At 40.9% G+C, this 24692-nt stretch overlaps 1 protein-coding gene across 3 annotated transcripts; it reads right to left on the bottom strand.

Annotated features, from left to right (window-relative positions):
* Nucleotides 1–941: 941 nt before the first annotated feature.
* LOC129457181 (protein NLRC3-like) lies at nucleotides 942–14400 on the bottom strand. 3 transcript variants are annotated; one of them, XM_055229709.1, is made up of 11 exons: nucleotides 14326–14400; nucleotides 13162–13290; nucleotides 12993–13079; nucleotides 11439–11537; nucleotides 11300–11369; nucleotides 11001–11199; nucleotides 9122–10913; nucleotides 8884–9051; nucleotides 8654–8818; nucleotides 5161–5207; nucleotides 942–4508 (listed from the first exon to the last, which is right to left on the bottom strand). In XM_055229709.1, the coding sequence occupies exons 2-11, from the start codon at nucleotides 13215–13217 to the stop codon at nucleotides 3895–3897; spliced, it is 3297 nt and encodes a 1098-aa protein (XP_055085684.1). In that variant the 5' UTR covers nucleotides 13218–13290; nucleotides 14326–14400; the 3' UTR covers nucleotides 942–3894. The 3 variants fall into 3 exon arrangements, with proteins under 3 accessions (XP_055085684.1, XP_055085685.1, XP_055085686.1); XM_055229710.1 differs by having other exon boundaries at nucleotides 13162–13274; nucleotides 14326–14382; XM_055229711.1 differs by having other exon boundaries at nucleotides 13162–14346.
* Nucleotides 14401–24692: the final 10292 nt, after the last annotated feature.

The raw sequence follows: 24692 nt of genomic DNA, 5'->3' as shown, positions 1-24692 counted from the left end.
TAGTATGTGACTTTTTTGCCAAAATGTAGAGAAAAATAAAAGAAAGACTTTTTCATTATTGTTTATTGGACTGAAAAACGTAGAAAACACATTTATCCTCACTGTGAGTGGGCTCACAACTCCACAAACCTGACTCTTATTTGACCTGGAGTAGAGCCTCTTCTTGTTTGTTTCCATGGCGATGCTGATCCTTTTGTTAAAATATTCCACATAGTGCCATAAAAAGTATTTATCTCCATGTAGAATGTTCCAAAGTATGACTTTAACATTCTATTTCTATCATGCAGATGACTTTCCATGCACAGAAAGTTCCATATTATCACTTTAATAATAATAATAATACATTTCTATCTGGTTCACTTCACATTGTTTCATTGATTCACTCTGTGGTGGTTGAGTTACTGTTACAGACACAGACAGAAGTGACACTGAGCCATCGGCCCCAGACACCACTTTAACAAGTATTTTTCATATATTTTTTACACTTTTACTTCATTTTGGCAGCAGTACTTGTACTTGTAATTCAGTACAGGTTTATCCATGTAACTGTAACACTGTCAGAGTCCAGTCACGTTCAGTCTGATGTTGGCAAAATCTCAAATGAAGGTGTTTCATGGGACAGGCCAGAATCCTCAGGTCGACATCTTCTGTCAGCGAAGATTCAACAGACGTGATTGTTGTAAAAAGGACGAACATCTCTGACATTTGAGATCTTTTGCAAACTTTGAGCTGAACTTTGAATCAAGACAAGACGAGTTCTACAACATTTTCAACTTGTTTTTCTTCTCTTTTTCAGTCAGTGCCTTCAGATACTTTTTTTTGTGTAATTATATTTGTGACTCTCTGTAAAACTGTAAAAACGTGTTAAGTTTGTCATTAAAAGTGAATAAAACACATCTTTAAATCTGATTGTTCCAAGTCGTGTCTAGATTTAAACACCAGGGGGCAGCACTTACATGAGGATTACATTGGCTCTGCAAAAACTGTTTTATTTAATCAGCCAATTGTGTCATTATTTAACCTCCTCTCACCACTAATGACATTTGAGCTATTTTGAATCAGGCTTAAGTTTGTCACAGCCTGGATAATTATAATTTACACATATTAATGTTGAATTTAAATAGGATTCAGAACAAAGATGAAGGTGAAGGATTTCTAAGGCCATTTATTTACTATTAGCACATTAGCAAAGGTTTATCCAATAGACATAAAAACTACTGTACACACCAAAAACAGGCTTAGATACAGTTTATAATGTGTTTTACTCATTATTCTATAGTAATAATACAATATATTTACAGCTTGAGACTCACACAGAGTAAATCAAACACAAATATTTAAATTGTGATGAAAAAATATGAAATATGTTAATGAGATATAAATTTAGACTATAAAAAATAATAATAAAATCAACAGGTGTAAGTCGATAAAACACTTAGAGATATTTGACTGACAGTGTATTTGAATTTAAATAAAGAGAAGAACATTTAAGGGTCATGTGGAAGTGTCACAGTGTGAGGCAGAGTAAATCAGGCTAAAAACAAGAGCATTAGATGTTTGTGATGAGGAAGAACAAGCCGGGTCACGGGGGCAGCAGTCTAAGCAGGGACTCCCAGACTTCCCTCACCCCAGACACCTCCTCCAGCTCCTCCGGTGGGACCCCAAGGTGTTCCCAGGACAGAGAGACACAGTTCCTCCAGTGTGTCCTCCTCCCGGTGGGACACGCCCAGAACACCTCCCCAGGGAGGAGTCAACATAAAATAATCAACATAAAATGAACATTAAAACAGAAGAGGCAGAATAAAAACCTTTCAGTCGTTTGCACAGATAAACTTGTGGGATTGTGGGATTTTTGCTCACTGTTCTTGTGTCATTTTGACCTTGAACAATTGGGGCTGAATAAATACTTTTTGCCCCACTGTAAGTAAAAGTAAAAATGTAAAAGTGTGTACTTTTTACTTTTACTTCAGTACATTTGAGAGCAGTATCTGTACTTTCTACTTCACTACATTTTTGAATAGGACTGAAAAGTAAAAGTATTTTTTCTGATTGTGTGAGACCTGCTGAAAAGGCTGAGTGTTTATTTTTAACACGTTCAGAATTTGAACAAACAAAAATATACAAATAAAAACAAAATTCAGCTCAAATCTTTATCAAAATCACCACATTTGAAGCTTTAATAGATCTGAAAATCTGAAACAAATACTTTTACCATAAATTTCGGACTACAGAGCGCACCTTGATATAAGCCGCACCAGCTAAATTTGAAAAGAAAATCAATTTTGTCCATATATAAGCCGCACCTGAATATAAGCCGCAGGTTTTCATATTGTAACATGAGATATTTACACAGAAAGACGGTGCACCGACACACTTTTTTTAAACTGTGCCTGAAAATTGGCACCAACACGACAACAACACGGGATGAACACATCTGCAGGTTTAGAAAATAAAGCTGCACCAACACGGAAAATCTGCTTTTATTTCCTCTGAAAACTTTGTCGTCTTTTTACATTGACTAAGTTGGATTCATTGATGTCGAGCTCACGTGCAGTGGCTCTATTTCAGGGGTCGGCAACCCGCGGCTCCGGAGCCATATATGCCTCTTTCAGCCTTATACTGCGGCTCTGCGTGGCTTGGGAACTGACACACACACACACACACACACATACACAGCTCACAGTCCTGTGTAAAGAGCCCTGATTTTCAGACGTTGTGCGCACAGGGGTCAGGAGCAACTTTGGCCCGTCCCTAATGACACACTAATAAGCTCGTCCGTAGATGTATCATGAAAATCCTGCTGGAAATTGCCACAGAAATCTATTTGATGTAGTAGAAAATATATTATCTGCTCTTGTCTCCTCGATGACGTATCACGTATAACACACAGACATGTCGCCCAAAAGTAGAGCCACAAGAGAGTGAAAATGAGACAAAACAAAAGTCTGTGGAGAGATTTTTAACAAAGGAGAAAAGGACAACTGAGGAGCCAGAAGAGGAGACTACGACCTCCAAGAAAAAGAAAGATAAATTTAACAGACAAAATCTGGGTTTGTCTCTACAGGTGACTCTCACGTGCAGAGTCTGCTCTGTGTAACATACGGAAAAAGCAAATGAGGCAATGAAACCTTCAAAACTGCTTTGGCACATGGAGAATAAGCATCTGGGATTAAAAGATACGCCTTTAGAGTATTGTTTTTTTTTTTTAAAGAAACTGCGGAGCAGACTAGACATAATCACATAATCAGCGCACACTGATGCAGCGGTTTGGTGAGTTGTATTTTTTTAATGCACTTAAGTTGTTTTTGCCATATTTATCTGCCACGTGTAGAAGGTTTGTCTGTGAAAATAAAACCTACATTATTCCGTTACATTATTATTATTATACAGTGTTATCTTCATTTTAGATGTCAAAAAGTATTTGCGGCTCCCAGTGTTTTATTTTACGTGGAAAGTGGGTCCAAATGGCTCTTTGCGTGTTAAAGGCCGACCCCTGCTCTATTTCCTTCTTTATCTTAAAAACTGCATCATATCCATTTCATGATGCGCAACATGATCATTCAAAATCAAAACTAGTGAATTCTTCAGAGCAGAATCTTTCCCCACGTCTGTCTCACTTTTACGTTTACAGCTAGAGAGCGCCCCCCAGGGGCCGTTATCCAGTAAAATTCCATAAATAAGCCGCACTGCTGTATAAGCCGCAGGGTTCAAAGCAAAAGTAGCGGCTTATAGTCCGAAATTTACGGTACTTTTTACTCTTTTAGTACATTTTTAAACTTTTCTTTTTGTCCTTGAGAGAAAATAAAACATTATAAAATAAATCTCTGGTCAAATGAAGTCAAAATAAAATCAACATTTACAAAGTGATTTTTCTCCAGATTTGACTGTTGTATTTTACACAGAGGAGGGTGAGTCTGTCGGACACAGAGACACTGAGGAGTCAGAGGAACAGAGCCCAAACCCAGGGAGCAGAGTGTCAGTGAATGTGGTGTTGAAGGTGTGGAGGTGGGTCAGTTGGTAAGAGGAGACTTTGTAGAAGGACAGAGAGCCAGCAGGACAGTCCACAAACACTGCAACTGTACCCACCTCCCTCGGCCCGAACTCCCTCGGCCCCGCTCCTCTTTCCTTAAAGCCACAGCGAGGTCCCAGAGAAAAACGGGATTTAAGGAGGTGGGTTTCATTGTGATTATGATGAACAGAGAAACCACCTGCAGAACAGTCCAGACTCCAGGACTGATCATTGTATCCAAACCAACTGTCCTTACTGTCTCCTTTCCTTCTGATTCCTCTGTAAGACACTGATATATAAACCCTTCCTCTCCACTGGACCTCCCAGTAACAGCGACCAGTCAGACCAGTGGAACACAGAATCTGTTGGTAGTTCTCAAATCTGTCCTGATGATCTGGATACGGCTGCTCCTCTCTCACACATGTCACCTTCTTGTTGTTGTCAGACAGTTTGAGGTTTATCTGAGCTGTGTTTGGATCCAGAGTGAGATCACAGAAATCTGATGGAGAGAAGACACAACACAGCAGCAGTTAGTCCCATGTGGAGACACACATTTAATTATAGTTTAATATGGGTCAATCTATTCATGAAAGATGGATTTAAAGTCAATTATTTATGATGAATGTATTTTTATTCTGATGATTTTATTTGTGAATCATGTCAGTCTTATATTTGGCTCATGTTTCTTTTGCTTCAGCTCTATATTTCCTTTAGTTTCAGAGCCTCACATCTATTTCAGATTCTTTTCAGTGTAAAACTTGAGTTTGTTGCTGCAGTGACAAAGTGCAGCTCCAGTCTCTGACGTCACTCCACACATTCCTACACTCCTCTGTGCTCCATGACACAGACTTTCTCCTTTAAAATGTCTCTATATGAAGGAGAGGAGAACAGGGGATTGGTTTAAATCCACTGTCTCCAGAAGAAGAATGAAGATCACTGTTGTGTTTGAGCTGAAACATGAGTGCAGTTACACAGCTCCAGACTGGACTCTTCAGGATCTGCTTTAAGAAGAACTCTGGATTCAGTCATGGACACAGCTGTGGACCTCACAGTCTGAGGCCACACAACAATATATATTCTATGTGAGGTCCTTGGACCATTTTATCCATTTAAATAAGTGTCTGTTTCAAATGGAGTTTCTCAAAACTTACACTTTCTGAGTCCTGGTGTTAACCACTGAGCTCCAGCATGGTCCAGTCTGAAACACACGACATCAGACTGAAACACACGACATCAGACTGAAACACACGACATCAGACTGAAACACACAACATCAGACTGAAACACACGACATCAGACTGAAACACACGACATCAGACTGAAACACGCGACATCAGACTGAAACACACGACATCAGACTGAAACACACAACATCAGACTGAAACACGCGACATCAGACTGAAACACGCGACATCAGACTGAAACACGCGACATCAGACTGAAACATCAGACAGAAACACGCGACATCAGACAGAAACACGCAACATCAGACAGAAACACGCGACATCAGACTGAAACACACGACATCAGACAGAAACATACGACATCAGACTGAAACACGCGACATCAGACTGAAACACGCGACATCAGACTGAAACACGCGACATCAGACTGAAACACGCGACATCAGACTGAAACACGCGACATCAGACTGAAACACGCGACATCAGACTGAAACACGCGACATCAGACTGAAACACACGACATCAGACTGAAACACACGACATCAGACTGAAACACACGACATCAGACTGAAACACACGACATGAGACTGAAACACGTGACATCAGACTGAAACACGCGACATCAGACTGAAACACGCGACATCAGACTGAAACACACGACATCAGACTGAAACACACGACTGAAACACACGACATCAGACTGAAACACACGACATCAGACTGAAACACGCGACATCAGACTGAAACACGCGACATCAGACTGAAACACGCGACATCAGACTGAAACACGCGACATCAGACTGAAACACGCGGCATCAGACTGAAACACGCGACATCAGACTGAAACACGCGACATCAGACTGAAACACGCGACATCAGACTGAAACACGCGACATCAGACTGAAACACACGACATCAGACTGAAACACACGACATCAGACTGAAACACACGACTGAAACACACGACATCAGACTGAAACACACGACATCAGACTGAAACACACGACATCAGACTGAAACACGCGACATCAGACTGAAACACACGACATCAGACTGAAACACACGACATCAGACTGAAACACGCGACATCAGACTGAAACACGCGACATCAGACTGAAACACGCGACATCAGACTGAAACACGCGACATCAGACTGAAACACGCGACATCAGACTGAAACACACGACATCAGACTGAAACATCAGACTGAAACACTTGATGTTTTTTAAATGTCAGTTTCAGTTTGTTGTGATGTTTCAGCTCTAAAGCAGTGATTTGAATTGTCCACATGTTTGTCTCCTCCTCTCCTTTATATTCTCCATGTTCACTGCTGCTTTATTTTGTCTTTGGAAATACATTTGACTTTATAGACTCAGGTCAAAGTTCATATCTCTGCTCAGACTCTAATGACCAACCCTCTGCTTTTTAAAGTCCTAGATTATGTAAAAGTGACTCTGTGAGCTCCATGTTATAATGATGTTTCCTCCTCAAAAACAAACTGGACTTGTGTTTTGTTTCATTCACAGGTTTGAGGAATCATTTATTATTAGTCTCCAAAGCTCAAAATGCTCTGTTCCACCTTGTGATGTCATGAGGTGCTACTTTTTAAGTGACTGAAATGATCCAAATGATTCTAGTTTAAAAACACAGTGGAGCACTTCCTGTATCACCACATGATGACATCACAAGGTGGAACAGAGTGTTTTCAGTTTGAGAGAAGAACTCAGCCTAAATCTGCAGGTTTGTGTGTTAAACATGTGAGAATGAAACAAAACACAACTCCAGGTCTGTTTGTGATGAGGAAACAACATTAGAACAGATGAGAGAATAGTGTAATATGGGCCTTTAAAGTCCTGAGAATGATGAACACACCACATTCACACTCATCATAAACTGGTTCTTTCAGCACATGGGGCATGAAGGACACAGACTCTCCAGTAGTTTTTGTGTTGAATGGACAGTTCTACTGCTCCTGATTTGAGGAAAAGTCCACTTTAAGTCACTCTTAGTGACTGCATGCTGCAGCGCTCACAGGCCCCAGGAAACATGAGCACGTTTCTCCTGTGTGGGCCTCTGGCTCCCTGTCAGCTTCAGGACTGACTTTAAGATTCTCTTTGGAACTACATTTCACACTGGACATGAGGATTAGAGCCCTGTTGTACAGACAGATGGAGCTCAGACTTGTCTCTGTCACTTTTTAAATGATCCACAAAGACCCAGGAATCAGTGAGAAACAGCCGCTAAAGTCTTCAAACCCAGAGTGGAGAAATAAATAAGTGAATATGTGCGCGGGGAGTTAGCCATGGAGTTTTCAGCTCTGTAAACACAGGACAAGCACAGGACTTAGGTGTATGTATGTATATATCTCCTCATCCTCAACACCCACGTGCACAGGGTAGAGACCCAGTCCTGTCAGAACCCCACCCTGAGTCCTGCACAGTGGACCCTCAGATCCAGACTGAGACCAGGAGAAGGACCAGGTCTAAACCCAAGATCCAGGACAGACCTCAGCCCAACCCCATCGAGCTCTGGGACAGTCCTGACACTTCTGTCTTTAAGGCTCCACAGGGGATATATACAAGTATAAATTATACTAGTACACATACTAGTAGTAGTAGTATTACTAGTAGTAGTAGTAGTAGTAGTAGTAGTAGTAGTAGTACTGCAGGACAGGTCTTAGTGTGAGCACTGAAGTATCTTCCTGACTAGAACCAGGAAGTATGAGCACATGTGTCCTGTGCTCAGGTCTCTGGCTCCTGTAGCTCAAAGAATAGACTTTAAAGCAGCTCTGCTTGTGTATAAGTCTCTCCATGGCCTAAGTCCAAAGTACATCTCCGACATGTTAGTGCCATATGAACCATCTCACACTCTGAGGACTTCAGGGACCGGCCTCCTGCTGGTCCAGAGTCAGGACTAAACATGGGGAATCAGCGTTTAAGTTTTATGCAGCTAAAACTTGGAACAGTCTTCCTGAAGATGTGAGACAGGCCTCTACTTTGACAATGTTTAAATCCAGACTCAAAACAGTTCTGTTTAGCTGTGCATATGACTGACAGGTTTTTATTCTGCACTCTTCTCTTTTAATGTTGATTTTATGATGATTATTTGTGATTATTTATGTTTGATTTGTGTGATTTTAATGTCTTTCTTATTCTGTAAAGCACTTTGAATTACCTTGTGTACGAATTGTGCTATACAAATAAACTTGCCTTGCCTTCACCTTTGTTCATTTGAGCCGACAGAGAAAACTCTGACCTTTGTGCCAGTTTTCAGTTCTTGTGAGGTCCAGTAATTACACAGATCTGATCCATAAACCAGGTCCAACATCCTTGAACAATGCAGATGGAGCTGGGAGTCGCCTGAGGGTTGGTGGTTCCTCTGCCTTTGTGCCTAAAGGCCTCACCTCCAGTGTGCTGCTGTGTGTGTGGTTGTGCCTTTGACAGACAGGGGGCGCTCTCACCTGACAGACAGCAGGGGGCGCTGGTCCTGTAGAGCGGTCAGGAGCTCGGCTGAGGGTCCTGGATGGTTGTAGCTCAGGTCTAACTCTCTCAGGTGGGAGGGGGCGGAGCTCAGAGCTGAGGCCAGAGCAGCCCCGCCCCTCTGTGAGACCAGACATCCAGACAGCCTAAAGACACAGCATTACACTCATGTGGACACAAGGGGGCAGAGTGCATCATGGGAGCATCTCACCTGAGCGTCTCCAGTCTGCAGGGGGCGCTCTTCAGTCCAGAACACAGCAGCTCCACTCCTGAGTCCTGGAGGTCGTTGTTACTGAGATCCAGGTGTGTGAGACTGGAGGAGCTGAGGACTGAGGCCAGAGCTTCACAGCTTCTCTCTGACAGGTTACAGCCGCTCAGTCTGGAGAGAGAAAACATTGTTTATGTAGAAGTTGAATCAAACCATCCTCTGTTAAACAAATGTTACTCACAGAGCTTTGTTGGAGGCCTTGACCACTGGCAGCAGCCTCAGGAGAGCCTCCTCTGAAGCAAAGTATTTCTTCAGCTCAAACTGCTCCAGATCTTCTTCTGATGACAGTAAGATGAAGGCCAGAGCTGACCAGTCAGCAGGAGACAGTTCATCTTCAGACAGACGTCCTGACCTCAGGTACTGTTGGATGTGCTCCACCAGAGAACGATCATTAAGTTCATTCAGACAGTGGAGCAGGTTGATGCTCCTCTCTGCAGACACATCCTCACTCAGCTTCTTCTTGATGTACTCAGCTGTTTTCTGATTGGTCTGGGATCTGTTTGCTGTCTGTTTCAGTAGACCTTGTAGAAGGCTCTGATTAGTTGAGAGTGAAAGACCCAGGAGGAAGCGGAGGAACAGATCCAAGTGTCCATTTGGACTCTGTAAGGCCTGGTCCACAGCTGTCTGATAGAACTTGAGAGGATCACTGTTAATGACGTTCTTTAAAAAGGAGATGACAGACTTTTTCTCTACTAGTAAATTGATCCCAGTGTTGATGAAGGTCTGATAGACGTGAAGAGCAGCCAGAAACTCCTGCACACTCAGATGGATGAAGCAGTAGACCTTGTCCTGGTACAGGCCTGGCTCCTCTCTAAAGACCTGTGTGAACACTCCAGAGTACACTGAGGCTGCTGCAGCGTCCAGTCCACACTCACTCAGGTCACACTCGTAGAAGATGAGGTTTCCTTTCTGGAGCTGCTCAAAGGCCAGTTTTCCCAGAGACTCCACCATCTTCCTGGTCTCTGAACTCCAGTGTGGGTCTGTCTCAGATCCTTCTTTATACTTGATGTTCTTGACTTTGGCCTGAACCACCAGGAAGTGGATGTACATCTGAGTCAGGGTCTTGGGCAGCTCTCCTCTCTCTCTGCTTTTCAACACATGCTCCAGGACTGTGGCAGCGATCCAGCAGAACATTGGCATGTAGCACATGATGTGGAGGCTTCTGGACGTCTTGATGTGGGAGATGATTGTGTCTGCATTATCCTTCAACCTCTTCCTGAAGTACTGCTCCTTCTGTGGGTCGGTGAAGCCTCTGACCTCTGTCACCATGGAGATGCACTCAGCAGGGATCTGATTGGCCGCTGCAGGTCGTGTGGTTATCCAGAGGCGAGCGGAGGGAAGCAGGCTCCCCCTGATGAGGTTTACCAGCAGCACGTGCAGTGAGGTGGACTCTGTGGGGTCGGTCAGGGCCTTGGTTTTAGTGAAGTCCAGAGGAAGTCTGCACTCGTCCAGACCGTCAAAGATGAAGAGCACCTGGAGGTGTTCAAAGCTGCAGAGTTCTGTTTGTGTTTGACTAAAGAAGTGATGAACAAGTGTCACCAAGCTGAAGCTTCTCTCCTTCAGCACATTGAGTGCTCTGAAAGTGAACGGGAACAGCAGCTGTATGTCCTGGTTGGCTTTGCCTTCAGCCCAGTCCAGACTGAACTTCTGAGTGAGCACTGTTTTCCCGATGCCAGCCACTCCCTTTGTCAGCACTGTTCTGATTGGTCCATGTGTGTGAGCTGGGCCTTTAAACATGTCTTCACATGTGATGGGTGTCTCTGCTGAGTCTGGTTTCCTGGAGGCTGTTTCCATGTGTCTGACCTCATGTTCCTGGTTGACCTCTGAAGACCCTCCCTCTGTGATGTAGAGCTCTGTGTAGATCTGATTCAGAAGGGTGGGGTTTCCTGCTTTAGCGATGCCCTCAAACACACACTCAAACTTCTGCTCCAGGTTAGACTTCAGTTTCCGCTGACAAACTCCAGAATAACTCCCTGAATGAAGACAACAGATACAGGCCTGAGTCTCAGAGAATATAAAACGACTGTGAGCACCTTGTTAAATGTGTTGAATGGTCCTACTGCTCCACAGACGCTCAGCCAGCTCCTTCTGCTTCATCCTCCTCAGGAAGTTCAGTGTGATCTTCAGAACAGCCTCACTGCTGCTCCTCTGCTCTTCATCCTTCACAGGCTCTAAGCATTCTGGGTAATCTGTACTCAGAACCTTGTGGAGCTTCTTCAGCTCCTTCTGGACAAAAGTGAAGATGTCCTCCTCCAGAAGCTGAACAGACACATTATAAACAACACAAATGCAGTCAGTGTCAGATCTGTGTGGAACAAGTTCTCATTCATCTGAACATTTACAAACTTTAGTGACAGACCTTAAATATGGAGTCCAGCTGTGTCTGATGGTGCTGACCACTGGAGACCTCTGGACCCTGCTGCTCCACTCTGTGAGAGAGACTCATCAAACACTTATGTTCATTTCTACTGATTTATTCAATAATTGTGTAAACTCACAGTTCTGTGGAAAAATTAAGTGGAGGTGTCATAGACCGGTCACTCCTGAGGGACTCACAGATGGGACCAGGTTCAGATGGAGGATGTTTCTGGTGGATCCTGAGACACAGAAGAAAACACACTTCAGTCACAGTGACTCTTCTTAACACTTGTGACTGCACAGTCCATTAAAACAGCTGGAGCTGGTAAAAGTAAATAAAGAAAACCCCTGTGTCCATGTGTGCTGAGTGAGTGATGAGTGTGTGGTGTAAGTGGAGGTTGAACAGTTTTATTACGTCTGGTCCAAAAGCAGGACACTTGTTTTATGAATGAAATGTGAGTAACTTATATGTGATAATGTTTGGTGATATGGTCATGTTTCCATCTACTTTTAGATTCTGTAAACTGTTACATCAACCTGCCCAGGGACGACAGGTGGAAATGATCATTTTCTGCTCTAACCTGGTACAATGCATCTTTCCTTTTGGTCAGTGTTTAGTGACACTGTCCCTGTATGAATAAAAAACATCCCATACAGAGCAGCACAGTAAAGCCCTCTCTACTCCAAAACACAGGACTTCTGCCAGTGTGGGCCCTGTACAACTAAGACACATCCACACATTCAAAAATAAAACAATTACAAGAAAAGACCAGAGAAAGTCAAGCATTTCAAACTGTTCACATCCAGACAAACATGAGCAATGCAGCATGAACAAGTCTCTCCATGGACCAGCACCAAAGAACATCTGACATGAGCCACATGAACCATCTCACATGAGGAGGACCTCAGGGACCCAACTCCTGATGGAGTCCTGGTTTAGTCCTAGTCTAGTCCTAGTCTAGTCCTGGTCTAGTCCTGGTCTAGTCCTGGTTTAGTCCTGGTTTAGTCCTGGTCTAGTCCTGGTTTAGTCCTGGTCTAGTCCTGGTTTAGTCCTGGTCTAGTTCCTTCCTGAAGATGTGAGACAGGCCTCTGCTCTGACAGTGTTTAAATCCAGGCTCAAACGGTTCTGTTTATCTGTGCATATGACTGAGAGGTTTTATTCAGCTCTACACTTTTATTATGATTATTTATGTTTTGTTTGTTTTGTGAGTTTAATGTCTTTCTTATTCTGTAAAGCTCTTTGAATGACTTTGTGTGTGAATTGTGTTATAATAAACTTGTCTATTTGTCTGGGCCATGACAGTTTTATCTGAATTATTAAAGTCAGTTGTTTTTTTCCTTTTACTGACAGAAGTTTGTCGACTGTTGTCTCTTTTCAGACTCCATTTTAATTCCAGTTTCAAATCAAAAGTGTCTCTGTTGGAGAAACACAGTGGTTAAAGTCATGTGACTTGAGCAGGTCCAGCGGGTGATGGGCCTGGACTAGGATCTCATAGAAGGACTTTTGTAGGACAAAGACATAAGTGTGTTGCATTTCCTGCTGCTGAGACGAGCATGAAGTTCCTCCTCACAGTCACAGAGGTCATCTGCAGCTCTTACACTTATGTTGAGTTTAATAAAAAACAAGTCATCCATATCATTCTAAAAAGGCTGTGAACATAAAGTCCTGACATTATGAGGTGAGTCTGACTTACTCTGGACCATGTTCTCTTTTAAACTCCATATATCGTCCCATAGAGTGATCACTCTTGAGTGAGACGCCTCTGGCCCCAGGAGCAGGTCTGTGGACACAGATGGAGCAGTGGCTTTAGTCTGAGCTCTGACATGGAGAACAGTGGTGGAGTGTTAGTGATCCTCTCTTACCTGTGAGCTTTTATAGAGGGAGGGGCTTCTTCCTCTCTGGTCTCTCTCTGATCCATGCTCAGTCCAGGTTCATGTGATCTCAGACCCTCAGGAGGAGCCGACGCATGAAGCCACTGCAAAAAGTCCACTCTAAAATCAAACATGTGGAAACAAGTAAATACAGACGATATTTTCTATGTCTCAGGAAAAACTCACAACTAGATTTAGCAGAAAGAGAAGAGAAAGAGAGAAGAAGAACACTTAAAAATGTAAAGAAATATAAAATAATTAGAAATGAAAAAGCCACAGAATGAACCAAATCACACGAGCAAAACAAGAGAAAGTCTCATTTTAGTTGAATCCACAATCCAAAAGTTCAAATCACTGCCAGAAGATGAAATAAAAGTCATTTAAAACCACTGAAAACCACAATTATGTTTATTATTAAAAAGATCTATAACTATGGAGTCATTTGACTTTGTTTAAGTTCAGGGCGCAGTCACTAAAACTGTCACAGGTTTGACGCCTCATTTTCACTGCAGAGGGCGCATGTTTGAGTGCGCATGCGCCTGACGACGCCCTTTCATTTTTTATTATTATTTCTTTTTCCTTCAACGAGAAATAATTCCTCAAAACAAGACTTGATCAAACACAGATGTAGAGGCTGAATCCACTTGGACAACACGTGTCTGGACAGATCCTCTGCTGTAGTTTCTCCTTTTACGTATCACGTGATTTCCCCGAAACCATCGTCTGATTTTAAGTTCGTGTTGTGTCAAAACGTGGAACTGATGATGTTTTAGCTCAGATTTGGCAGTTTTACGCTGATATTACATTGTACAGATGGAAAATTACACATTCTGTCATAAAGAATAAACAATAAACAGGAAATAAACGAACAAACTGAGGTATAAACTAAATAAAGCCAGGACTAAACCAGGTCTAAACCAGGTCTAAACCAGGACTAAACAGGACTAAACCAGGATTAAACCAGGTATAAACCAGGTCTAAACCAGGACTAAACCAGGACTAAACAGGACTAAACAGGACTAAACCAGGATTAAACCAGGACTAAACCAGGACTAAACCAGGACTAAACCAGGTCTAAACCAGGACTAAACCAGGACTAAACCAGGACTAAACCAGGACTAAACCCAGTGTTAAATAGAATTAAACTAGGGAAACCTGAGCAGATCCGAAGAGTCCAAAGTGTCTCAGAGAAAAGTGCGCAGAAGGAAATAGTTTGTGGGCGTGTTCTTCCTGTAGCTGCTCCTCTATTGGCTGGGGGCGGGGCTTCACACAGATGAGTGACAGGAGGCTGAACCTTTTTTTTTTTTTTTTTTTATATTAAGAGTAAAGATATACAATATTTGTGGCATAACAGAACAGTTCCACAATTAAAAGTCAGAACAGACAGATTATAATAACGAAGTACAGGACATAAAAAAGATAAATAAATAAAAAATAAATAAATAATAAAATAAATATAAATGAACAGAAAAAAAAAAAAAAAAGTATATATATTATATATACTAGGGGTTATCTATGAGATTTAGATCATCTACTACACTTTTAAGTTTTACAGCATCTTTCTTTTCCATAAAACTTACAGATGAAAAGAAGAGACAAAGTTCTTTATGGAAAGGGAGGAAGGATGGAGTGGTTTTTAAAAACCTACACTTGTGGATAAAGAATTTACCCATAATAAAGATCACATTTAAAATCATTTCACATTTTTTGTCATGTATAAGAATACCAAAGATGATGTCCTTGCTGGTAAAGTCTTTTAAATTTGGAATCCTGGGGAAGAGCCAGTAGTGAATATCGTCCCAAAAGGCTTTAGAAAACATACATTCAAAAAATAAGTGTTCTGTCGATTCAATATTGACATCACAGAAAGAACAACAATTGTCATCCATCCCAAAACGCCGTCTGAGCAGTTCTTTAGACGGGTATGTGCCTGAAAGACTTTTAAAATGGACTTCCTTAGCTTTAGGGGGAATGGGAAGTTTCAAATAGATTGTACGAATTTTCTTCTTTTCCTGAGATGAAAACAATAGTGAGATAGAATTTGGATTTGAAATATAAGAATAAATAGCATCATTAAAGAATTGTCTAATCTTACAATTTGGAAGTTTGATAGTTGAGATATTGAAGCCATTTATCATAAGTTTAGGAAGAGTGGGAAATCTACAGTTAGGATTATGAAACAGGAAGGAGACTGTGTTCAAAATATTCTGAGGGATGGCCTTAGTGATTTTAATAAATTCTTTCTTTTCTGTTTGTATGTCATATTTTCTTGAGAATTCATCAAATGACAGAAGATTACCATTGTCATTCAATAAATGCATCAGGGACCAAATACCCTTTTCAAACCACTTTTGTACAAAAAGGGATTTGTTTCTAACGGTAATGAATTGGCAGTTCCACAGGGGCGTGTTATGTGGACTATAGTTGTGCTTATATATTAATCTCCAATATAAAAGGACTTGTTGATGAAAGGAGGAAAGCTGAATGGGTAGTTTTTTAACATTGTAGTTACATCTGAGAAGAAATTGTAAGCCTCCTAAGTTTGAAAATATTTTAACAGGAATAATAAACCATAAACTATTTTGATTTTTAAAAAAGGATCTAAGCCAATTTGTTTTCAAAGTGCCATTCAGGCTGTCAAATTCAATCGCTTGCAAACCTCCATCTTCATATTTCTTGATTAAATTGCCTTGTTTGATATAGTGTGTTTTCCGCTTCCATATGAAATTAAAGTTAATTTGATTAATAGATTTAATCGCTGGTTTAGGGATTCCTATAGAATAGGCAGGGTATATAAGTCTAGATATACTTTCCATTTTGGTAAGCAGAATTCTACCGAAGATGGATAAATCTCTTTGTGCCCAATTATTCAGAGAAGTAGTGCAAGTCTGAAGTTTGTCCCAAATATTGAGTTTTTCTAAATCGTTCTTATCTTTAGTTATTTGCATGCCAAGGTATTTAACAGTGGATTTAACAGGGATGTTACAAACACTGGAAACTGCACATGGCTTTAGAGGTAAGATTTCACATTTGTTTAAATTCAATCTGAGGCCTGAGGCTTTAGAAAAGCATTCAATAAATTGGAGTATTTTAGGAATTTCGTTCAGGTTGTTTAAAAAGATGGTTGTATCATCAGCTAGCTGACAAATAGACAATTCTGTATCTGCAATTGAAAGCTTGCCAAAGTCTGCATTTTTGATTAGTATGGAAAGCATCTCTGCTGCTGCAATAAATAAAAGGGGTGAAATTGGGCACCCTTGTTTAATTCCTTTGTTTATCTGAAATCTCTGAGATGGTCCCATGGGGTAAACAAACAGAGCTACTGGTATCATTATAAAAGGTTTGTATAACGTTAATAAATTTACTCCCAAAACCAAACGACTGCAATGCTTGGAACATAAAACTATGCTCAATCATATCAAACGCCTTGTAAAAATCTAAAAGTAGAATGAAACCTTCATTGTTAATTAGAAAATCATAGTCTATTAAATCTAGGACAAGGCGTATATTATTATGAATAGAGCGACCTTTTATAAAACCAGATTGAGTTTCAGAAATTATTTGTGTTATGCCTAGTTTCAATCTGTTTGCAAAAATGTGAGTTAAGAGCTTGTAATCGTTATTTAAGAGGGTTATAGGTCTTAAATTGTCAAGGCGGTTGGGATCTTTACCTGGCTTGGGGATAAGAGTGATCACTCCCTGTTTCATAGTATGAGTGAGGGAGCCATTTTCTAGAACCTCTTTAAGCATTTGGAAGATAAGATCTTTGATGTGATCCCAGAAGAATTTATAAAAGTTACTAGTCAGCCCATCACAACCTGGAGCTTTATCTTTGGACAAACAACTAAGAGCTTTATCCAATTCTTGTATAGTTATTTCTGCTTCACAGACCTGTTTGAAATTATTATCAATTTTGGGGATAAAATCTTCAATAGTTTTGTAAAAGGACTCAGTGTGAGGTTTAGAGTAAGAAGACATGTACAGCTTGCTATAAAAGGAAGAGATTTCTGTGGAGATCAGTTGAGGGTCAGTGCAAAGTTGATCATTAATATAAAGACTTTGAATTGCATTCCTTTCTTGTCTTTTTTTTTCCAAGTTACAGAAATATGCTGTACTTTTTCCACCAAACTCCACCCATTTTGCCCTAGATCTAAGGTATGCTCCTTTGGCTTTTTTAGTGTACAGATCATCAAGAGAGCACTGAAGAATACTTTTTCGTCGTTTATCGTCATTATCAAAATGAGGTTTAGAGCAAATTTGGTTTAATTCCTTAATAATTTCAGTTTCTTTCTGTTTACATTGTTTAGCTATTAATTTGCTATGCTTAATAGAGATCTGGCGTACTTTGAATTTAAAGAATTCCCACTTATCAATATAAGCCTTAAGATTTTTGTCAGAATATATTGTTTCTAGAAGTTCAATAACATCCCTGCAGAAGTCTTCATTAGTGAGGAGTGAGGAGTTAAATTTCCAGTAGCCTCTGCTAAAGGGTTTTTTCACCTGAGGAGTCAAGTTAAGTTGAATGAGACAGTGATCAGTCAAAGGAGCAGCAGAGATACTAACATCTACTTCATTTTGGATAAAGTTGTTTGAGATTAGCCAGAAATCAATGCGAGATTTAGATGAGCCATCTGGTTTGAACCAAGAAAATGACTGTCTTAATGGATGAGCAAGTCTCCAGGGATCATTTACATTAACGTCTAAACAGAAATCTTGTAAAACTGTGTTTATATGAGGGGAATGGAATTTAGACGGCAGTCTATCCAGCCATTCATCTTGAACCATGTTAAAGTCTCCTCCTAAAATGATATTGTCTGTGCAGTATTTTCGACCAAGGTCTTTGATATGATCAGAAATTTCAGCTAATAATAATTTGTTTAGGTTGGGAATGTTGTAACCATAGACATTACACAAAATCAGAAAATTATCAGTCATTTTGAGGACACAAATAAGCCAGTGGCCATTACTATCATTTTTGTGAGTGATTATTTTAAATTGACAGTTTTTAAAAAGCAAAGCAACACCAGAGGATTTGTTTGTACCATGAGAGAAAAGTATTTTTTCCCCCCATTGATTAGACCAAAAGTTTTCATCTGCCTCCACAGAGTGTGTTTCCTGTAACAAAATGCAGTTAGCATTTACATTTTTACAAAATAAGAAAATAGATTTTCTTTTTACACTATCTCGTAAACCCCTAGTATTTAAGGATACAAAATTTAAATTCAACATATATAAAATTCAATAAATAATATACAAAAAAATTAAAAAAAAAACAAGAAGTAAAAGGTAACAAGTAGTGTGAAAGTGCTATTGAACGTTGAATCTCAAATACAATGAAGGTGCGGTAGACCTCAAGATATTCCTGCGCAGTACCAAACAGGTGTATGACCTTAAAATGTTAACTACAACATGCCTCTGTGGACTTAAAGCATAGAACAAACCCTTAAACTATCCAAAATTTTAGAAACTTTTTCACAACAATAAACATATGACTCAGAACTTCAATTCAACTTCAGTTCAACTTCAAATTGAAAGAAATCATTCAACCTGGTAGCACACGGACTCCGTTAACGTATCCGATGTGCCCTCGATAGTAGACGTTCTGACCTGCCGCTCTCGCCTGCTCCATTTTAGGCCAGACAGCAGCCCTGGCCTCTCGGTCGAACTTGCAGAAATCTTGCTTGAAGAAGATTCCCAACTCTTTGCAGGCATTGGAATCTTTGGTGAGCTTCCAGAAGATGTCTCGGTAGTGCCTCATGGTGAACTGGATTATTATCTGGCGGTGCTTCCCGACTTCCCTCTTCCCCAGACGATGCACCGTGTCTACTACGGTATTCAGGGATGAAGCATGTTGTGGCGCGATTTTAGCCAAGATCTCCAGGGTTTCTTTGCGGGTATTCTCATCATTTTTTTCTTTAAAACCCTGTATTTTCAGATTCCAGCGCCGTTTGTAGCGCTCCATCTCCAACACGCGCTCTTTCAGATCAGCATTCTCTTTAACGAGGGCAGGGACCGACTTCTCCAGATCACAGAGTCTGCCTTTACAGTTTTTTAGTTCATCAGCATTCATTTCAGTTATCTTGGTCAGGTTGGCTAGTATAATGGAGTTTTCCCGAAGTTTCACATCAAAGTCATCAAATCTGTCAGTCAGCTTGTTAATAGCTGCGGTGAGGGCTGTCAGCTCTGGCTCGTTTTTGTTTGAAATGATTACCTTGCTGGGTTGTACTGCGGATGGTTTGGTTGGTGTAACAGGGATTTTCCTTTTGGTTGACGGCGCCACTACTTCCATGGCATATTCATGGTCCGTTGCCGCCGCTGGGACCGGGCTTTTGGAGGCTGAAGCTAGCTTAGCCTGGGCATCAGGTTTTTCCCGGGTCATCTTTAACTTCTTCAAAGAGTGCTTAAAGTTCGTTTGAGAGGCGTCTAATATTGAGTTTTGTTGTTAAAAAATTTAAGAGAACAACAAATGCCCGTTTAGCGGTTCAAAATCGAGGTCTAAGTTGATATTCTGAGATTCAAATACAACAGCTCAAGGAGTACTGCCTGCCCGGACCGCCATCTTGCCGGAACTCAGGAGGCTGAACCTACAGGAGACAAATGCACGGACGCCCCTGAGCTGTGTCTGTGCAAACCAGGACTAAACCAGGACTAAACCAGGACTAAACCAGGACTAAACCAGGTCTAAACCAGGTCTAAACCAGGACTAAACCAGGTCTAAACCAGGACTAAACCAGGACTAAACCAGGTCTAAACCAGGTCTAAACCAGGTCTAAACCAGGACTAAACCAGGACTAAACCAGGTCTAAACCAGGTCTAAACCAGGTCTAAACCAGGACTAAACCAGGACTAAACCAGGACTAAACCAGGTCTAAACCAGGACTAAACCAGGACTAAACCAGGACTAAACCAGGTCTAAACCAGGTCTAAACCAGGACTAAACCAGGACTAAACCAGGACTAAACCAGGACTAAACCAGGACTAAACCAGGTCTAAACCAGGACTAAACCAGGACTAAACCAGGACTAAACCAGGTCTAAACCAGGACTAAACCAGGACTAAACCAGGTCTAAACCAGGTCTAAACCAGGACTAAACCAGGACTAAACCAGGTCTAAACCAGGACTAAACCAGGTCTAAACCAGGACTAAACCAGGACTAAACCAGGTCTAAACCAGGTCTAAACCAGGACTAAACCAGGACTAAACCAGGACTAAACCAGGACTAAACCAGGTCTAAACCAGGTCTAAACCAGGACTAAACCAGGACTAAACCAGGTCTAAACCAGGTCTAAACCAGGACTAAACCAGGACTCTCCATGATCTGTTCTCTATTTACACTCCTGTTATCTACAACTGAGCCCAGTTTAGTTCAATACAGAGACTTAAAACTGTTCTGTTTAATAGTTCTTCCTCCTGTCTCCTTATTTGTTGTGTTATTTTTCTTTTATGGACAAAAGGCCACAACAAAGACGAGGACATTTTCTACACAGTCAAATCATGTGTAAAGTGTTTCCTTCTGCTGAAAGACGACAGTATCATGGACACTTCTCCAGTGTTGAAATCCTCTGGAGGAACCTGATCAGGAGAGACAGCGGGTTGTACTGGTGTGTACAAAGCTTTGGTGGAGAATGTTTATGACACAGGATCATGATGTTGATTGTAAAGTCAGACCTAGATTTAAGGTTTTGTCTTTTGGATTTGTGTTAATGTCAAGTCTCATGTTGAATCAGAGATAACAGCCTGAACTTACAAAGAATTTACTGTGATAAAGTGCAAACATGTCACTTTAATATTAAAATGTCTGTATTTATTACTAAAACAAGGTTGATGTAGTACTCATGGTGATCACAAGAGGGCAGCACCTGTCTATATGATGCTTTACACTCCAATGTGAATCTTCTTTTCCTCATGTTTCCATCCATCCATCCATTTTCTTCCGCTTATCCGGGGCCGGGTCGCGGGGGCAGCAGTCTAAGCAGGGACTCCCAGACTTCCCTCACCCCGGACACGTCCTCCAGCTCCTCCGGTGGGACCCCAAGGCGTTCCCAGGCCAGCCGAGAGACATAGTCCCTCCAGCGTGTCCTGGGTCTTCCCCGGGGCCTCCTCCCGGTGGGACATGCCCAGAACACCTCCCTCATGTTTCATTCATGAAAATATGGAAGCCCGTTTCCGCCATGAAAAAAAAAATAAAAGCCCCACAGAAAGTCGAAATTACGAGTTTTAAACTCGTAATTATGAGTTTAAAACTCGTAATTATGAGTTTAAAACTCGTAATTACGAGTTTAAAACTCGTAATTTCGACTTTTAAAACTACTAATTATGAGTTTAAAACTCGTAATTATGAGTTTTAAAACTACTAATTATGAGTTTAAAACTCGTAATTATGAGTTTAAAACTCGTAATTATGAGTTTAAAACTCGTAATTACGAGTTTAAAACTCGTAATTTCGACTTTTAAAACTACTAATTATGAGTTTAAAACTCGTAATTATGAGTTTTAAAACTACTAATTATGAGTTTAAAACTCGTAATTATGAGTTTAAAACTCGTAATTATGAGTTTAAAACTCGTAATTACGAGTTTAAAACTCGTAATTTCGACTTTTAAAACTACTAATTATGAGTTTAAAACTCGTAATTATGAGTTTTAAACTCATAATTACGAGTTTTAAACTCATAATTACGAGTTTAAAACTCGTAATTTCGACTTTCTGTGGGGCTTTTATTTTTTTTTTCATGGCGGAAACGGGCTTCCATATGAAAAGCATAAAACTTGGATTTTTTTTTTTTCAATCAAAATGAGCTCTTTTAATGTACTTCAGATGGTCTGATCCTGGTCTGGTCCTGGTCTTGTGATTTTAAGTGTGTCTTATAGTTTAGTCCTGTTTTAGTCCTTATTTAGTCCTGCTTTAGTCCCGGTTTAGTCTTTGGTTCAGTCCCTGAATGTTTGTTTCTATTGTGTCAAAGACCAAGAGAAACATAAAGTCAGAAGAGTTTAATGATCCACACAGGTAATGTGAACAATGAAGCAACGGACTCTGAGGAAAGGACAGAACAGAGTCCTGAGACGGGCACAAAATCTTCATGAGTTCCGGTACATTCCATAGGTCTGCGCCCCCTGGTGGACACGTGTCATTTACCTTCATGTTAGTAAATCAAGACACTAGTTTGATGTAGCGCTGCACTGCTAGAAAATACCTCACAATAATAAGATGAAAAGAACTGGCACAGAAGGGAAACAGCGCCCTCTACTGTTATTAAAGTGGTGCAGACACTGGACAAAATACAGAACCATTAAACTGCAATATCCCACTTTATGTACAACTAATCAGTGTCTCTGGTTTATAGACTATGAATGTGAAAATGATATTGTTTCCTCTGTCTCTGTTATTACGTTTTCACAAGGTTTATTTTGTTAAAGTTATGAAGTAGCTACAAATGAGAAAAAAAATCACCTCGAACGTTATATTTGCCTATTGATATTCAATCTAAACAGAAAGAAACGGCTGTGATGACGACATCTTGACTTTTTTTCTATTAAATAATAAATCATTAAAAATAACGTACGTAATGTGCGTATCGTACGCTCAAAGACAGAGGTGGAAGTGCGGTCCGTGGTGTGGGCCTGTCCCACTTCAGCAAGATGGAGGCTACACTGAGGAGGACAGATTCTCCACCGGAACCTTCAAACTGCACTTTGAGGAGAACTGAGAAGGGAAACTTCAAAAGGAGCATTTGGCGAATTGGGACACGGCCACAGTGGAGCACTTCCTGTATCACCACATGATGACATCACAAGGTGGAACTGAGTGTTTTCAGTTTGAGAGAAGAACTCCCAGTCCTCCCGATATTTAAACAATAGATCATTTTTGAGACAATTTGGTCTAAACTTGTCGTGTATTTAGGACAAAAACACAGAGACAAACATGAGACGCCCCTGAATTTACAAATAACAGATACAAATATTTGTTTATCAAAAGTGAAAGTAATTTAATAAAAATAACAGGCCTTTTACTAAAAAAAATACTGTACACAAATACTGCTGTTAAATACTGTACTCAAATACTGCTGTTAAATACTGTACTTATATACTGCTGTTAAATACACAAAGAATACATACAAACTATCAACAAGTGTGCCCATGTGTGTATAGTGGTAGTAGTAGTAGTCGTAGTACTGGTAGTATAATAACAAAACCATGATAAATACACACAGAAGTATTTACTCTCTGTGTGTGTAGTGACCTACTCGACTCTATAGGGGGCAGTATCCACTCACCACACGCTCAGAAGTAGAAGAGTACTTTGAAAATGTATTTACAGAATACACAATATCTGCATTAAACGGTCCAGAGTACTGCGTTCTGAGTACTCTGAAAACTTTTACATGGAGCTGCAGTTAAATTATAAAGTAACAACGCAGTATTTAAATTTAAAATAAGGTGCAGTTTGAAGTACCGCTGTGTTGCAGTTTGAAGTACCACTGTGTATACACATAGGGGCACACTTGTTGATAGTCTTGTGTGTATTCTTTGTGTTGTTATTACTGTATACAGATATATTTTTGAATACTTACACCGTGTACTGCATTTTGGAGTAAAATGTGAATACTTGTGTAGGACATAGAAGTAACAGTTCTCTTTGACAAATACTTTTCTCATACTTTCAGGATGTTTTGAGCGTTTGGAGCAGATGGTCTGAGCAGAAACATGATGCGGCCCAAACTCCTCGTGTGATTGGCTCCCTGTGGGATAAGGGCGGGGTCAAAGGTCAGACCAGACGAATAAAACGACTGAGGGAACGGGTTACTAAATACTGCTTTAAAAGACTACTACTACTACTACTACTACTACTACTACTACTACTACTACTACTACTACTGAGTGTTGAGTGTTGGTGGGGGTCAGATTGGCAGCCACACTTGTGTCAGTCTGTCCCAGGGCGACTGTGGCTGCACCATGAGCTGTGGCTGTTACAGATTTAGAGTCTGTGACAGTTTTGAGTCAAGTTCAGTCAGACTGGACGGACAGATGTGTGACAGAGGAGAAGAAAGAGAGAGGGGGTACAGAGAGAGAGAGAGAGGGGGATACAGACAGAGAGGGGGATACAGAGAGAGAGAGGATACAGAGAGAGAGAGAGGGGGATACAGAGAGAGAGGGGGATACAGAGAGAGAGAGGGGGATACAGAGAGAGAGAGGGGGATACAGAGAGAGAGGGGGATACAGAGAGAGGGGGATACAGAGAGAGAGAGGGGGATACAGAGAGAGAGAGGGGGATACAGAGAGAGAGAGGGGGATACAGAGAGAGAGAGGGGGATACAGAGAGAGAGAGAGGGGGATACAGAGAGAGAGAGAGGGGGATACAAAGAGAGAGGGGGATACAGAGAGAGAGAGGATACAGAGAGAGAGAGAGGGGGATACAGAGAGAGAGGGGGATACAGAGAGAGAGAGGGGGATACAGAGAGAGAGGGGGATACAGACGGGGGGTTTGGACGAGTCTGTGTCTCAGATTAACATCAACAGCAGAT

The sequence above is a fragment of the Periophthalmus magnuspinnatus genome, chromosome 19 (genome assembly GCF_009829125.3).
Source record: "Periophthalmus magnuspinnatus isolate fPerMag1 chromosome 19, fPerMag1.2.pri, whole genome shotgun sequence".
NCBI lineage: Eukaryota > Metazoa > Chordata > Actinopteri > Gobiiformes > Gobiidae > Periophthalmus > Periophthalmus magnuspinnatus.
This window is presented reverse-complemented; position numbering and strand designations above follow the sequence as displayed.